At 47.2% G+C, this 18,200-nt stretch overlaps 1 protein-coding gene across 7 annotated transcripts in view; it reads right to left on the reverse strand.

The window, feature by feature from the left end:
• FLVCR2 (FLVCR choline and putative heme transporter 2) overlaps window positions 1-18,200 on the reverse strand; it is a 612,292-nt gene that overhangs the window by 499,157 nt on the left and 94,935 nt on the right. The window contains exons 1-2 of one of the 7 annotated variants that reach the window (XM_085626720.1): window positions 15,954-16,187; window positions 13,635-14,686 (exon numbers count right to left, since the gene is read on the reverse strand). The exons of 1 other annotated variant lie outside the window; for it this stretch is intronic. In XM_085626720.1, coding sequence (XP_085482846.1) covers window positions 13,635-14,192 — 558 coding nt within the window. In that variant the 5' untranslated portion in view covers window positions 14,193-14,686; window positions 15,954-16,187. Of the gene's footprint in view, window positions 1-13,634; window positions 16,953-18,200 lie in introns of those variants that run through there. 5 more of the 7 variants (XM_085626716.1, XM_085626719.1, XM_085626717.1 and 2 more) reach the window with 5 other exon arrangements.

Here is an 18,200-nt window from a genome sequence, read left to right on the forward strand (position 1 = left end):
GTGATGCCAAAAGATGATGTAACAAGTTAAACCTAAGCCTAGCCAAAACAAATCTGTCCCCCACATTGGATACCTGGGCTAGGTAAGGCTCTAGGCCCTGAACTGTTTTCGGAAGCTTAAGTCACCGTACTACGGGTTTCATCCTCTCTGCTTGTTCTCTGGTTAAAGATACAGGCTCTAAAAAAAAGTCCTTCACCCTTCTCAATTCTAAAAGAGACAGTGAGTGGGGATTCAAAAATATATCCGCCCAGCCTAGGTTAGAAAAGGCCGCCTTCACATAAGCGATGCAGGGAATTCTATTTGCTTGGTCAAGGGACAGGCAGTCTGAAAAGATCTGTCTGTTCAATTTAAGTCCCTCCCTGGTCCAGATCTTAATAAGACACATCAAAGGTCTGAGGGTAACCATGTCAGCTAAATATCTTATTCCAAGCTTCTCATGGACACAGGGACCTGCACCAGCGGTCTTAAAAATTGATTTTCGACGGTCTGAATTTTGTCAGTCTTTACATACCCCTATACCTCACTACAGGACCTGCAAAGCAACTTTTGTCCTGATAGATCTCGAGTAAAATACCTGGCAAACTGCGTGCAAAGCTGGCGACTGTCCCTGCGACCTTAAAAAGTTTGCACCTCCTCCCATCAATCAGGAGCTTCCAGGTATTGCTCACATCAAAAATCAACCCATAATACGGAAAGGCCAAGACTTTTGCCAGGGTGTGGTTAGCCACCTTAAATCTCCTAGAACTACTGGACCGATGGAAAATTTACTGCCAGACCCAAACTATTCATAAAGGCAACAAACTTGTCCAATAGTAGCTGCAGTCCCGCAGCGGTGCAGGCCATGAGAACCACATTGTCCACGCATAATAATACCGGGAGCGATCTCATTTCCACCCTTGGACAATCTACCTGGACAGAGAAGGACTTGTTCCAGACCATGTAGAGGGTGAACTGAAAAGGTGCAAGGATACACTCTGGCAACCACCCCTACTTGTGAAAAAAGGCCAGGTGCGGTCTGCACCTTGAAAAAGCCACACCAATGCTGAGGTGCCAGAGTGCAGGTCTAATAAAAAGGCCACAATATTCTGGTCCACCCCCATTGCAGCAAAAGCAAACACACACACACACACACCTTCGTGTGATTAACCCTATCAAAGACAGGCGTAAGGTCCATGAATGCCAAATGGAGATTCCGCCCGTATACTTGTTGATAATTAAGTTTAAATTCAAACATTGATCAGATGTCGACCTGTTGGGCCTGAAGCCATATTGAACCTCTGAGAATATATCATCAGCCCACGCCATCAACCTATTTAGGATAACTCTCCCCAGAACTTTGACTGATGCATAGATCAATGAGTTAGAGCAGTAACACTGGGGGTGGTCTTTGTCCCCCTTCTTAAAACTGGCAAGATCACTGATGTAGACCGCGAGGGCAACCCACCCACCCGAGCTGCAGCATTCAAGACCAGAGTCAAAACTAGGCCCCAGATCTCAATATCATCCAGAAACAATCAGGGGAGGAGGGGGGATGGATTTGGTCAGGTCCAGGGGCCTTGCTACACGATTAGCACACACATGCACTGGGAGGCTTCGTCTAGTGTGAAAACCACACTAATCCTACTTTTTACAGCTTCTGCCCTGTTCGCTCCACCCGACACAAAATTTATAGATCCCTTCAAAGTGGACAATCCATTTATGCTCTGAGATATGGTGTAATATAATTGGGCAGGTTCCCTACGCAAAATAGGGCGTGTTTATCAAAATCCAGAAAAGAGAGCTCTCTCTAAGCTCACAGCCCTGGCCTAGCTATTCCCAAGCTTTTTCCCCCATATAATAGATTTACGATTGGCCAAGGCCTTTTTGTATGCCAACAGACAAGAGGCAACGAGTTCCCCGTCTCTGGGAGCTTGCTTTAGAGCGGTCTTCAGACAACGGAGGCCCCTTGGACACACACAATCAAACCATTTGGGATTCTGCGATCCAGCATTTATCACAGGAACAGACAATAATGCTAGAACTTTCTGGGAAATATCCGCTAAAGATGACAAAACAGCACTATCCGGGGGTCTTGGGTCCAAACAGGTGGATCTCCCCTGCTCACAACTTGAAAGAAGGGCTGCTTTATATTGCAACAGTTTCACCTGTGACCATTTGAGTCTCATGGCTTGATCAACAAGAGAGCCCCCCTTTGCTCGTCGCCCCATGGTCTAACGGCAGTTACTTTATCAATGATTAGGGACAGGGGGCTATGATCACTGAAAGGGCAATGGATGATAAAGATAAATATTAAGCAAGAACAAAGGAGCCGATACAAATATAAAATCTATAATTGTCATGCAACCTTTCCCTTTAAATGTTGGAAAAATGAGTGGGTTGGGGGAGTTAACTAGCTTCTCCAATGCAAAAACAAGGTTGTAGATGCCTAAAATAGTGTTAATCTCCACACCCCCCATAGCCATATGAAGCCCCTAGTCGAACATACAATTGGGCTTAATTGTGGGCGACGCTAATGGGCAATCACATAGGTGATTGCTGAAATACCTCACTAGCATCTCCCTCCAGACGCCATGCTCTGACAAGGAATCAATAGCAGAGCATAAACAGTGGAGGCTAGAAACCCCACCTGACCCAGCCGTTGCATTGTAAAAGTTAACCAATATTGAAGGCCAAGGATGGATATCATCAGCCCTTGCAGCATGGCGCATCCCATTCAAGATACACTACATACTCACATAATTCCACTCGCCCTCACCACCACCGAGGGTTCTGTGGGGGGGGGGGGGGGTTGGAATAGGTGTCATGTCCTTCTAAAAAGGTGTTTTTCTGCTCCCAGGGTTTCTGGAGGCAGATGATCTAATAAGACTTGACAAACTGTACTCAGTTAAGGCCCTTGAACTTTGCAGATAATCCCGCAATATTCCAGGCTAACCGCTTCAGCTCGTTTGAATTGCTAACCAAAAGGACCTCAGGGGAAGATGAAGGCCTGGGAGGGTAACAGAGGTGAGACTGGGGTACTCAGTCACACTACACATGGTTACTAGGGGGGCAAATATATTCAATAAACTCAGGGCTGGAGACATCAACAGGGCAGATGAAAAACTACCTCGGAAATCCTGCCACACCTGGTTCCCCAGAGGACAACAGGCCTTTTCAGGCTTTTAGGTGAAACCCAGAGGGAGTGTTTTAATGCTAGTTGGTTTGGAAGCCCTAAGTGAGCTCAGGGTGGCCAAGACCCGTGCAGAAATGGTAGGTTTGTTGAAGTTTACCACCACACAATGCCTTGCCCACCTCTTACTATCCGGGCCCAACCAGCTAACCCCCTGGACCATGTTAATCGAATCAAAAAGCCCATGTTGGAATGCAGGTTAAGCCAGTGTACCACTTTATTTTTTAACTCAAAAGGATTCATGTGCAGGATTGATCTCTTGGGGAACATTCCCCAAAACCACCACATATGGAGTCTCTTCGAGGGGCAGGTTAATTTCCACCCCTGCTTTGGAAGGAGAAGGGGCTGCCACATGGGGGATAAACACGTCCCTAGATGCTTGTTGACCCTGAGGAACCGAAAGGACACCTGCTGAGCTCCTGGTTGGCTTAGGGGCTGTGATTGAAAAACTCAGTCATTGGGAGGCACACTGGCTCTACGTAATGGGGCTAAATCAGAAGTATTGGTCATAACAGGTAAGGTACACTGTACTAACTGAGGAACTGCAACATTATTCTCATGGTCAGGATTAGCGAGACTCAACATTCAATCTGGACTAGCCTAGAAAGCATAGGGCCTAGTTTAGCATTTAAGACCACATTAAACACAGACAGCATTTCATCATTAGAGGGGCCTGACCGCTGGAGACAACATGACAATAGTTCAGTTTGAGCCCCCGCGTTAACTAAAATGCTTCTCTGATTAGGAGCTGCCGCACACCTCCTCCGCTTACACCCGGAACTAACAATAAGGCTTAAGAGCGGAGGTTCCTGGTTTTAACCCTCAGAATCCCCCCCTCTAGCAGACAGAGCTGTAATCCCGGGGTCCACCCTGATCACCCTCCGACCCTCTGATATTACTTATGCCACCCGACTCCACCAACCTGGCGGGACCATCAGAACAGCAGGGGGAACGAGTAAAGGTCGGAGGCAGGCTGTCCCTTGTTAGAGACAGTCTTTTTTCAGCCAACTGAATCTCTTTCGAAACCACCCTAAAAGCTTAAGTTAAGAAGTCCTCGATGGTAGAGACTCGTGGAGCAGCATGCGGTGAAAATGACTTCGCGGCAGGAGCTTTTCTCTTATCCATAATCTCAACGAATGGAAGAGCACAATACTAGGTGAGGAAGAAACCAATTCGCTAAACCAAGAAGCAACAAATACAAATAGAGCAAGGCACATCACAAACCATACACAACACCATACAAACAAAAAATGATGTGATGAACTTGTTAAATCAGGGAAAAATTCCCCAGCAGAAGAATGCCTGCGCCTCTAGGAAGATGTTGCTGCTGTTCCCCACCCGGTGCCAAGATAAATTAAGTGTCAATGTACCGTGGGCCCTAGTGACACCCAATCACGGCCAAAGTCAGTGGCAATTCCTCTAATCACGTGTCAATAAAAACCAGCTGAAGACGGGAGAATGTACCTGTACTCGCCTCACACACCCAAAGAAACTGCTGAACAATCTAGACAGCAACCAGCAGAACAAGCCAAGGGGGCTGGCCCCTTCCCACCTCTTCCTAGCACCCGAGTGCGCACTTCCCGCACAGGTGGATGCCTGGTTAACGCTATAAAGCACCACAAAAGTGTTCCCAACTGTTCCTGGTGAACGGGGCTCCTCCCATTGCCCCCTATGCCTCTGGGACAGGTAGTCCCTGAACACGCGCGCCTCTTTCGTCCTCATTATATTAAAAAGTTCATACCTGGCAGAGGTCCCACTGTGTTTGACCTATTTTTGAGGTTTACATTTTATGTAACATATAATTTCCTTATGAATTGGATTGTTTCAACCAAGTTCCTTAGCTGTGTTCAACTCAAGGGAGTAGTCAGAAAATGACCCCCCCACCGCTTTGATCCATCCCTCTGAAGCATGTGAGTGATGCGAGCAAACTCTACCCACTCTAGATGAAGTCCCTTCATCCGGTCTTCCATCCAACTATCTCACCAGCCTTTAAGCCTTTCATGCATCCATCCATTTTTAGGTCGAGCCTAGAGCAGCTCATGTACTGCTGCTTACTCGACTTTTAGTAAGGGGGTTTTAAAAGTGCTACCCACAAGCTTTCCTGGCCTAAAGCTTGCGTGCACGCTCGTGTGCATGCGCGCACCTGCCTTTCTTATCTCATTAAGCCGTCATGGCTCAATGCTTGTCAATTGGAGGCAATTACTGCTGCTTAGCACTGGCCCAAAAGTCAAACAAATGTCTGCCTTTCCACGTGTACGTGTTTTGGGATGCACCAAGTCATCAAGCAATCCATTTCTCATTACACAGAATGCCTTTTGCAGCACACTGCAAACTCGGGAAAAATATCGGTACTTTCTTATTAAAGGTTAATATTGCTGATCAGAGGCCCGTCTGTGTCTGGCTCCCGCTGATCTGACTGTTCAGGCGCAGCAGAAAGGCCACGGTTCTTTTGGGATGCAAAATGTGTACATTAAGATAGTGTTTCGTTTCAGTCACTTGCTGCTGCTGGCCTCACGGCTTGCTTTTCTCCGACAACCAACCGCATCACTAAACATTTAGACTCACGCTATTTCATGGCCTTGTTGGTAAGACCCAGCTGCTAGGTGCAAGCGTCTTTTACCACCACATTATGAAAGCAGGTTTGTGTAGGTGGTAATATGTGGCAATATGTGGCAAGACTATCTCTGCTTATTTGTTCTATTGGTTGTGATGTGTTCTGTAGTTTCAATTTAGTTTATTTGTGCTGTATAATTGATATGTTGTACTGTACTTGATAGTATGCGTTATTTTGTGATTGTTTTTTGCATTGTGTCCTGTTAGGATGTGTTATTTTGTTTTTATTTATGTTATTGTGTTCTGTTATATCACTGCTCCAGCTCTTTAACTACTTAGGATGCCTGTCAGCCCAAAACTACGCCTTAAATGATCACGATCATTGCTCAGTTACGTGCTACAGCCCAACACATCAGTACCAGTGGCCTTTCTCTGAAGACTTCAAGAACCCTTTGAGCAACTGACAAGAGGAGTTTAGATTTTTTTCCAGCCTAAAAATGCAATAAATGTCAATGGCACATAGCAGTGCTGACACTCCTCTTGGGCGCCACTTTCTAATATCTCACAGCAGATGGGCAATGCCGTTTGAGCTAGCGCCAGCAACTGTGTGGGGGCAGAGAGCGCATGTAACAATCTCTGCAAATACATAGTTAATGCACTATATGTTAAACGTCCTTTTTGCTTATAGGCTATCTCTAAACAGGTTACCACCAGAGGCCCAAATGATTAGGAACTGAGCATCATGCAAACCAGTTTATGCATGTACAGTACGTAAAAAGGCCGCTGCTGCAGCATACAGACAACGCAAACTGGGCCTAAGCAAACAAACTAGCATCAGAAAATAAAAGTTGCAAAGAGCATTCACTCTGATTAAGCACACCTACTGGCAACTGACGAAACAAACAGAATTCAATTGAAGGAACCAAAGGATATGTTAAGCTTCCTTTTTTTTCTCACAAAACTCTGTACATTAAAGAAGGGTCTTTAAGCGATTGATTAGTCTGGGGTTCTCTGGAAAATATATGGAGACCATCATCTTTAATTTTCTGTGATTTCTCCATGGTTTCTTCTCCTGTTCCACAATCTGGTCCAGTTTACTTTTTAGAAAGCATGTTGGCTTGCAGCCATCAGGCTATTTCTAAGACTAGGCAAGGGATTGTTTTCTCCAGTAGGCTTGTAACTCCTGCCCGCTGGTTCCTAAATGCTGTTCTCCTTGCTTGGGAGCAACTAAAGCCCCTCCCCCCACGTAAGGACAACGCGTATGTGGCCGGCAATGGCCGCGATAGAGGAGCCCGAGCCTGAGGAACTAGAACGCCTTCCTCACCACGGGTGCTAGATTATGTTAAAAATGTTGATTAATCTTGGAAAATTCGACTGCATCTTCCCAATGGATGTTTGCGTTCACAGCTGAAATCTGGAAAAACAAGCATTGGCATAGCCAATAGGTCTCGCCTTTGGGACCTTATAAGTGTTTAGCCATGCAGTACTTGATGTTGTTGCACCAAGAATATTGTGCTGGATAACTAAACACTTATAAGGTCCCAAAGGCGAGACCTATTGGCTATGCCAATGCTTGTTTCATGTTTCCACCCATTCACCATTCCAACCACATTCTCCGTCATCATTACAGCCTTGGTCCATTCCTCCACTCACACGTCCAACCATACATTCATAGTTTTCCCATCCATCCTTCCATCCATTTGCCGTCCTTTTATCAATCCACCAATCTATACTTTCACCCTCCCATTCAGCCATCCATTCGTCCATCCACCCATTCATCATTCCAGCCACTTTCTTTCACCCACCAATGCAAATCTTGTTTTACCCTTCCATCCATCAGTCCTTTTACCTTTGCATCCAAAGATTCTTCCTCATTTTCAAACGTCCTTTCTGCTCTTCTTTCCAACCCTCTCGCTCATTCCCTCTCCTACTTCCTTTGCTGTGGCTAACCTTTGAACTCCTTATTTTTCTTTACTTTAGATTTTTTAAGAGCTTTTGTCTGCAGTGCTTCAGACAGGACAGGCTCATAAATAACTATAATTGTCAACATCACCCCCACTTTAACTCCTTCGCCGCGGCACGAATTTTGCCGCGGCGCTGGGGGGGTTCGGGGTGTTAGCGGCGGCGCCATGCTCGTGACGGAACCACTCCGTCATGAGCCACGGGCGCGCTGTGCTCATGACGGAGTGGTTCCGTCACGACTCCGCCCACTTGCATTGTTCGCCCGCACAGGCGGGGAATCAGTGCCGCGTGGCCGCAGCATGATGGAACCACTCCGTCATGAGCACGCGGCGCCCGTGGCTCATGACGTGGTGGTTCCGTCATGAGCAGGCAAGGGGTTAAGCTGTGAAGGCGCGGGGGTCGGGTCACGAAGCTTCTTAGTATTCAATTTCTCCTACAAGTTCATGATAAAAACTGACCTGGAACAGCCTGCCCTTCCACCTCAGCTCAGGCAATCACCCTCGCTGACCCAATTCTAGAAGGATCTCAAGACCTCGCTCTTTGACTAAACCTCCACACCCAGATGGATCAGCAGCCTCCCCTCAGACCCTTACCGGTGAGTAGATGTGCTATATAAATTCCTCATTGATTGAAAGCTAAACTCTCCCCTAGTGCAGTAAAAGCTGTAACAAACGTGCACTGTTTAGTTGTGTTGAGGAGAAAACTACAACTCGACATGCTAAGAAATATTACATTGCTTTGACCCTCACTCTTAAAATATTAGTTTTTTTAGATTAGGCTAAATAAAAAAAAGCTCTATTTTGACATAAATAAAGAATCTGGTTTATTTTGATTTGTGAGTGCAAACTGTCCAAATTAAGAATTTAAACAAACCAGTACATCGAATGGAGCCTGACTTCGCATTCCCAAAAATCAAAGTATTTTCACTGGATTCTGGACTCTGCCTCCTACTTTGATAAGTAATTGTGGCATGGCGACTTATTTGGCTCTTTCCAAAACTCCTCCAATAATAAAAGTGAAGTAAAGCCAAATCCTAGGCTTTACCGCCATTTTGCTAATCTGGGATTAGGATAAGAACTTTCTGTTCCCGCTGTAAAAAGTGAGACGTCTGTGAGAAATGTGAATAAGTGTTACTATTATTCAATTTGCTCGTGCACCACTTATTGACCTCGGAGAGATGGAAGTCCGAGTAGGCCTTGCCAGGATTTTAACGCATATCCTGTAGGTCACTTTACCTCGCTGGAATGTGTATCATGTTCCCCAAATACGCAGCTAAGTGCAGGGAAATCAAAGGTTTGGTGCAGTTTGGTGAATTTCTGGCAGGCACACTGGCCACCAATGTGACTGCTACAGGTCAGAGGGACGCCAGTGGGGTATCTTGAAGAGCAAATGATGCATTAATAACTTCGCCGAGCAGACAGTGCAAGGGGATGCTGCCAACCTACTGCTGGTCGATTAACAACCACGTTCAGGGTCCCTCCCTAAAGTCCCTCCCGGGTCTCCTGCAATTTTCACACTGTAACTATCATCACATAGAAAATGTCGGAAATGTAGGAGTAGGGGTGTAAGCATATGTTCCTCCCTTCCAAACAGTCTGTTTTAGCCAATAGGGCAGGGGTATTCAAACTGTGGGGCGCGACCCCCGGGGAAGGGGGGGTAGAGTGATAGAAAGGGGGTCGCGCATTCCCGGTCACACTTCTGCCCAAATTACTTCTGTCGTCTTCATTCTCCCCGAAGCAGGAGCATGCTTCAGATTTAGAAGGTGACAGGTGTGCGGGATCAAAGAAGCCGATTACGCGTCCTGTATATTCCTAACTTTGTGATAAAATGAATAACCCGCAATGACTTATTACCATCGATATTATATATCCATAATACCGAAGAGCTTTAAAGTTATCAATCATCTCACATTATGCTACTAATTAGATACTTCCTCCAGGAAATGCCTTTCATTAATTGAAAAAATGTTTCACTGCCACACAAAGTGCAAGTGAAACATCACTCTTGGGTGCTCGATTCACATTGTCGGAAGGTAACATTCAATTCGTTTTAGTGAAACCAAAAATAGGATCGCCCAATAAGGTCAGTGTGAGGCTGCAACTTGTGACTATTAACAATAAAGTATGGTACGAAAACGTACAAGATAACCTGTGAACACAGGATTCATTAAAATAGTTATTCATGGCCTTAGGGATGAAAGAGAAGTGCAATGGACTACAAGGGCTTCAGCCCCCCTCCTCCCCCGCTGTGTGTCTCAGCCAGGGCTGCTGCAGCTCGAGCTGCTGTGGGCTCGGCTGGGCAGTGTCTGGAGTCTTATCTCGGAGTTTTTCACGGGTCTTTAAAGACCATTTGCATACCTTTGTCAACTGGTTATGGAGGCTTCGTTTTTTTCTGGTTCCAGTACCCCCTGGGCCCCCACTCTGCCTAATCCTAACAGTTGCATTTTATATTTACTGCCGTAGTGTGAGAATACATTTCATGAAACGGAATATATATTAGGGCTGCCAAAAGAAAAATGCCTGCCGTGTGTTGTTTAAAGAGCCTGCAAAGACCTCCTCTTGACACAAAATAGAGATATAAATAAAAAAAATATGTATTCATTTGGTATGTGACTTTTCTGTCTTTGTTCCCCTTATTGATCAGTCATGGATCATTGAGGCAGCCCTGAAACACAATTAAAAGTGCTTTCTATTTATATTTGCTGTACTGAGGTGGTTGCTGAGCAGTGATTAATTTGTAATACAACATTTCAAGGGCCCTCACCAGTCGGCCACTGCAACTTTAACCACCCACCCATTGCCTTGCCTGCGCAGCCAATGACAATACCTATGCAACTACCAATCATAACACTTGTACAAGTGTTATGGGAGAGGAGTTGGCCCAACGGCTACGGCGTTCGTCCTCGAATCTGGGAACTTGGTTAGAGTCTCAGCAATGATGCTGAGCATTCTATGATTCTGGGCAAACCACTTAATCTCCCCGTGCCTAACCCAAAAAAAATGAATGTGTCCTCATGTAATGCAACTGGTGCTATGTAAAGCGCTCTGATACCCGATTCGGGTCAAGTTCGCGCTTTATAAAACTCTGTTAAAAAAAAAAAAAGTGTGACTATTCAAACTATTTCAAGCCCCCAAAGCTATAAGAATGGCATGGGTGTCAGGAGTTTATTAATTCAATATACATTGAAAACGATAAACAGCTGTTCTGCTCATATCTAAATTACACAGACAGAGCCACCATGTGTCAGACTGTCAAAGTGCCAGTGTGCACAATTAGGTGCCAGTGCGGAGCACTGGAAACCACTTGCTCAAATTAAGCACTGGTGCGGAGGTAACAAGGGAGAGGGACGTTGGTTCAAGAATGTGTGGAAGAACAAAGGGGAGATGTGAAAGATGAATGGGGGGGACTGGAAAGGTGTAAGATACAAACAGACACAAATTTGATTGGAGAGACTTTAGGTGAATGAGAAGTGCTGAGGGGCACGGGAGGTGACGGGCCATAGAAGCCATGAGATAAATGCGAGAGACTGTTAGAGAGGAGGGCAGTGAAAAGACAGAATGGCAGAAGGTGATTAAAGGTGAAGTGAGAGGTTGAATGGGGAGAGTTGGCCTGCAAAGTGAGAGAGGGATCCGGGATTGAGAGAGGGATGGAAGGGAGGGGGTGAGAGGAAAGCGGCATGGGTAAACTGCTCAACTCTGCACAAGACCGCAAGGGTTTTAAGGGACCCCTGCTACTCCCGTCCAGGGTCAGGTGAGCTTCTAATGTGGCAGCACGTATTCCTGCGGAGTGGAAGGCCCATCCAAAGGTTAACTAGACATCTTTCGGATGTTAATTTCTGTATTTTGGTTATAAACTGGTACTGATGGGGTGAAATCTTTCCTCAGGGTTACTGTGTGTACAAAATGTCAAAATAATGAAGCAATCCTATCCCAAAATACGCGGCATCACATAACATTATTTACATTTTCTCCTCACACAATTTGGTCAAGCCTGTCACGTAATTTGGTCCTCACCTGCCTCATAATTCCAGTAGCCCTGCCTACAGGTTTAGAAATTGAGTCAGGAGGGGGTCCTTACGCCTGAAAATGTTGACAGGGGGGTCTCAGCATCCTAAAGTTTGAAGACCTCTGCAATAGGGTGATTCCTTTTTATGACACAGCACAGTAGTCCAAGTTGGTTTTAGAGAAAGTAGTTAATTTATTTTCATTCAAATGTATGAAATGTGAAGCCATCGCTTCATACCTACCTCCATCTCTATAGGTTTCCTCTAACACCGATACTGGCCAATCCTGTTCTCTCGTCGCTACGCACACTCTTAGAGGGCACTGTGCTCCAGACGCTCACTAAACAAATACATCCTTAAGGAGGTTTGTCTGAAGCGCTAGACTAAAGAAACCGCAGTAACGCACGTGACACAATCAACAACAGGCGGCAGCTCGTTAAGGAGAATGCAAAGCGTGCATGTTCATAACTGTAGACAAACAGCTGTAAAACAAGTTTGCAAGGACAGTGTGGAGTGCATACACGCACACTAATACAAGACTCGCATCTTGCCATCTACACGGAACTTTATACAATATACCCCTTCGGACATTACCACCGACACATAAAAGGAGCATATTTTGCTGCAGACACTCGTGTGCGGTTAACAACTTGTTGGTGCACACAGCAGCTCTCAGGACGTCTGCCTGCCGGGTGCCTACTCTCAACGTCTCTGCTTTGTCCTCCATTCCCCTCACAAGCCATTTGCTCCGCACCCCGACCTTTCTAGGTAAATTCAATCTTGTTGTTTCTGCTTGGCATTGCAGTGTCTAAGGGGGGGGAGGGGGAGAGGGGGGTTCGTTGCCCCTCGGGCAAAGCCACTGGAATTATGCAGCAGGAAAAGTCCAAATAATGTGCAGGGAGGATTAAATTATGCGGCAAGAAAAGAACAATTATGCGGCGGAATGCAGCATTTTTTGTGATAGTATTACGTTATTGTTTTGTCATTTTTGTTTATACTGGTTAACACTGACTGGGCATTGGTTGCACCTCATAAGAAGCAGTTCACCACCCAAAATAACAAGTAGCACAGAAAGGTGACCAGTCAATTGTTGCAAAGAGCCTTCCACTGTGCAGCAACAGGCGTCGCTGCACTTTTAGTAACTTTTGAGCCGTTTGAGATAGAAACATGTTTCTGATTAAACCTGCAGATTGGTCAACAGATGATGGATTATGTGGAAAATGTGGCAAATCCAATTTATGCGAAAAATGGTGCGGCCGCACAATCGGATAATTGGGTGTCACAGAGTCGTGGTAGTGGGCGCACCTCCGACAGAGCTTTTCAACTGATAGCGCTACCCCCCTCCATTAGACGGTTTCCCTTTAGTTTCCAAAAACACCTGTTCCTCCAGTTACGGCCTGTTGAACGTGCAACACACCGGGAGCAGAAACACTTCATTGAGCCTCGAGTCGCTCCACAGTTCACTGTGAGTTGCACTCACAACATTCATGTGTATACACGTCGTCTGATATGTTTGCGCAACACAATCCACTCACTCAAGTGCCTAGATGTGATTTAATTCTCAGTGAGCTTTACAAAACACAGCCCTCTCATTAAAACACTTAGATGACTGAATGCGCTGTGCAAGAGAACTCACTCATGCAGGATGATTAGGAATTTTACAAATCACATCACACACTCTACTGACGATTCTGGATGTGCTATTAACAACTCACAAAGAGCAATGAAGCTGGGCTGTAAAGTGCTACACAAAACGAAAGCACACAATGAAGAAATTCAGCGCGCAAATACAGTGCACAAATGAAGAGAGTAGAGGCGACAGACACCTTAGAGACGTGCCTAGAGGCGATTCCATAAGCGCTATACACAGCGCACAGAAGCACCTATGGCTGACCCAGTGTGTGACAGTGCCCCCACCCGAGCAGGGCTCACGCAGCGCGCACATACCTGATTTCCAAACACGCCCACGGCGCAGGCTGTCGACACCTCCTTGGACCCGAACCAGACGGCTGCGATCTGCGAGGGCATCCCCAGAATGAAGACCTGGGCCGTGGAGCAGATGACCTGCGCCAGCACCGTCACCCCGAAGAGGTCCGGGCGCACGCTGGCTGTTTTGATCCAGGCTCCGGCGCAGTTGAGCGCGGCGCCAGCCAGGGCGATGACCCTCAGTCCCTTCTTGTCCAGGAGCCAGGCCACCGGGAAGAGCAGGGGGATGTAGGTGAACATGTAGCTCATAGACATCCAGTCAATGGAGAAGGCGCTCACGCCGTAGAACTTCATGAAGATGTTGTTGATGATGCCATACTGGATCCACTGGAAGGCGTTGCACAAGGAGTAGGCACTGAAGAGCAAGACGATGGCCCAGCGCCTGCCGTAGAGCTGGGTGAGCTGTGCGGGGTCTTCTGTGGCGGCCCCGTTGGGTAACGGGGAGGCCATGTCGCCACCTTCCTCCATGATCTTCTCTGCTTCTTGGCGCTTTGCGTCATGCAGATTGTTGGTCACCATGGCTGCACCCTTGGGCTGGCTGTCCTTAACTTCAAGAAGAGATGAAATGAGCTAAAGTGTCTTCGTCTCACAGCAATGTGAGAGGGTATCTTCGTCTCACAGCAGTGTGAGAGGGTAGGGAAGGAGGGAGGGGCACTTGCAAGTCAAACAGGTGGGGAACACGGATGAGCAAAACTCAAGCCTCGTTCCAGGGAGAATAGTCACAAATGGTGCGTTAGTTTATCATCCACAATCGACTATCCAAGGATGGAAGTAGATTCTATCACTGACTCCAGGGAGTGGAACTCTTCAGACACCAAGTCAAAGCCAACCGAACACCAGCAGGGAAGCAGGTCCCGAGCCAAGAGCATTGAATGAAAGATTGAACCTTCAGCCTCCGTGGCCGAGATGGAAGCTCCTCCTGCAGTGTGCTGCTGGAGTGCGGATCTGGTGGTCCATGCTCTGCCCAAAACCAATCTTCGGCCACTCCCAGGGGAGCTGGACACGCCCACAAACTAGGAGAAAACAGAAGGTGGTGATGTCAGCAGGAGTTGTCTATGAAACCACTCCTGTGAGTTCAGCCAGTTTCCTCGCAAGCGCAGTGATGGGCTCTCTGGATTAATCTGTTTCTAGTACCCAAGGGCTTCTACTTCCCAATACTTGTATCCACTTGGGATCTTGAGGCCTGAAATCCCACCCTCTAAAACTAGGAATCACTCAACGACCTGTCCCTTTATAAAGCAATAGGTCATTTTTGTCTTTACCAGTGACTATTGGGCTATCCAAGACTGCCTCTACACAGCTTCCCAATATTCTAAGTTTCACCCCGGGGGATTGGGGTCCAACTGAGGGAATGCTCACCAAAGATAATGGAAATTCTACTTCCATTTCTTGACTAGGCTCACCTTTAACTTGGGTCACCTGTCTTTCACATACCCACTTCTCTCTTGGGAATCTAGCATCACCCCTTTGGAACACACCACCTCTCCGTTGAGGGGGATGATATACTCACCACCTCTTAGTTTGGGGCTTCGGCAATTTTCCTCGTCTCTCCCAGATTCAACCACTCTTAACCCCGACTGGAAATACCAGACTAGCTGCGATGTGAGAATTGCTTAAAGGACGTTGTAGCGCACGTGTCCAAAGCCCCCTGTGTCTAGGTGTCCGCTTTATAAATGCGCGTGCCGACTCATCGCCATTGTAAAGTAGTTTGTTTCAATTTTAAGAGTGGAGGGATTATTCTGTGCTACCTTCTCAGCAGAATAGATTTTGTAAGTCTTCTCTGTGGAAGGGGGCAGAGGGAGTTCCTTGCAGGAGTACTGTGTGTCTGCACTAGGAGGCTTACTCGTGGGGAATAGAAGGCCTGTCTTTCTATAACTGTGTCACACAGGAAAGTTAGGAGTCCTCGTAATGAAGTCTGGCACATACAAGGTTTGAGTGGTCACCTGCGGGAGGAAATCTAGTTTGGGGTAACTCTTGAAGGAAGGAGGTATCAGTTTTAACTTTGTGAACACTTGTCCCCCTCGGGAGGGATGAAAATTCCTCCGTGAATCCAAATGATACCTTTATCTCTGGTTTTCGCCTGTGAAAAGCTGTGGTTGTTGTCACTCGGTGGTAGGCTTCACACGGGTTCCTGTTTTTCTAATAAATGAAGTTCCCCGTTGACTATTGTACCTTTCCTGACAGGGGTAGTCTGAATATCTCCTCTTTTTCTTGATATATCCTTTTTCCTGGGAAAGCGTCTTATTTTTTCCTTCAATGCTCTTAACGTCACCAACTTACTACTAGTTGTTTCTTTCCGGTATAAACTGCTGTACTCGTGGCTGACTTTCGCCGCCCTCTCCAGCGTCCTAATTTGTTCTTGACCTCCTGGGTCGCGGTCTCTGCGTAGTGCCCTCTCTTGTCCTGATTCCCGGTACCTCCCTTCTTCCCTCTCCACGTGAGATTTGTTTTCACCCTTCTTCACGTTATCCCGCGCCGTCCGCCTCCCCTTCTGCCATGCTGAAAGAGCGAACTAAACCTAGCTACAGACAGTGAATGAGCACCCGCCCACTTACAAGCACCGCCCACAGGCCTATGAGCCCCGCCTATTATGCCTCACCCACTCCGCCTGCCCGGTCATTGGTTACTAACACGTCACACAAACCCTTTTAGGGGGGTGGGCTGGTTGGCAGCTGGAGGTAGGGGTTTGGGACTGCCAACTCAATTTGCGCGCGCACGGATTGTGAAACAAGGATTACCTTCGGGCGTCTGTGACGCTCTACGGGTAGCGTAGGCTTCTGATTGGCTCAGATTATACGTGCTTCTATTTAGTTGAAATTGGATTCTTCGTCCAGAGGAGCCGAAGGAGCGCGAAGCAAGGTAGTGCTTGAGTGACAAGCACAGTGGTAAAGGACTCAGAAGCCGTAAATATTTATTTTTGTGTGACCTTTATACGACATGGTGTTCGAGCACTTTGTAAAAGGGATGAAAGAGGATAATCTTGCCCTACAGCTATTGATTTCAATCAATCAGTACATTTGTAGAGCGCACATCTCACCCGTGAGGGTCTCAAGGCGCTGGCAGGGAGGGGGGGGGGGGGCGGGGATGATGCTACTGCTCGAACAGCCAGGTCTTGAGGAGTCTCCTGAAGGCCAGCAGGTCCTGGGTCTGTCGTAGGCAGATGGGGAAGGTGTTCCAGGTTTTTGCGGCGAGGTGGGAGAAGTTCTGCTGCCGGCGGTCGCTCAATAGATGCGGGGGACGAGGGCGAGGTCAGTGGAGCGAAGCTGGAGGTTCGGGGTGTAGAAGGTGAGTAGTTCATTGAGGTACGCTGGTCCCATGTTGTGGAGAGCTTTGTGAGCGTGGGTGAGGAGCTTGAAGGTGATCCTGCTACACAAAGAGCGCCTTATATATAACATAGGTCATTATTTAAAAACAGTAGCTGTATAACATAGTGCCAATCAATAAACAGATGAAATCCGAAGAACGCTTAGGTATTTCATCCAAAGTGTCCGTAAATTAAGAGGAGTTTGATTTCCTTTTTGAATTACATTGCGACACATAAATCATCTGTCAATGCTAATGTCGTAGACTGGAGGGGGGTTACCACTTGATAGGAGTGGAGTGTTGTTATATAGAGTGGAGGGGCATAAAGTGGAGCATAGTGTCGTGGAGGGGCACAGTGTTGTAGAGTGGGGTGGCATAGTGTCGTACATAGAGTGAGTTGGCATAGAGTGGAGTAGTGTGCTGTACAGTGGAGTGGCGAAGAGGGAGTGGAGGAGAGTGGAAAGGCATGGAGTGAGGTGGAGTTAAGTGTCGTGGAGTAGAGCGGAGTGGCATAGAGTGGAGTCGAGCAGAGGGGCATAGAGTGGAGTGGAGTAGAGCGGAGGGGCATAGAGTGGGGTAGAGCGGAAGGGGTATAGAGTGATGTATGCACCACCCCATCGTTAGGGCATTAAAAGCATGACAGGGGGGCGTCACTATGGGAGATGCTACTTCTGAGCAGCAGAGTACACACTCACCGAAGGGGAAATTGTAGAGGCTATCAAGGAACTTATGCGTCGTGCACCCTCTCCCCTGCACTAAATGCCCACACTCCCATTCATCGAGGCCTCCTACTTGATCTACCAATCCCTGATCATAAATCTAGATGAAAAGGAGAACAATCCCAATGCCGTACCTGTGTCTTGTTGATTTGCCGCATAATGGACAGGCTGTGTCAGTAGATGGGTGAACAGCAAAACACACAAGATGATGGACGGAATGTTGCACAATGGCAAAACACTCACCCCCAGTCACAGATCTGGGTTTAATCCATCGTTATTTTGCTCACCACACCACCCCAGTTCAGACATGGCCATATGCAAATCAGTCTTGACCCTGTGCCTCATGGGAACAGTCCAGCCCGAACTACCAAGCCATGTCTTTCCTGGACCGGAATCAGGCATCCTAGGACCGGTTTCTGGCTATCAGCCGTCATCAGCCAGGATAGCTTGACTCCAGTGGCCTAGTGAGCACGGGACCCACGTCTGGGCATACCCTTCCCACATA

Source organism: Triturus cristatus, chromosome 9 (assembly GCF_964204655.1).
Source record: "Triturus cristatus chromosome 9, aTriCri1.1, whole genome shotgun sequence".
Lineage (NCBI taxonomy): Eukaryota > Metazoa > Chordata > Amphibia > Caudata > Salamandridae > Triturus > Triturus cristatus.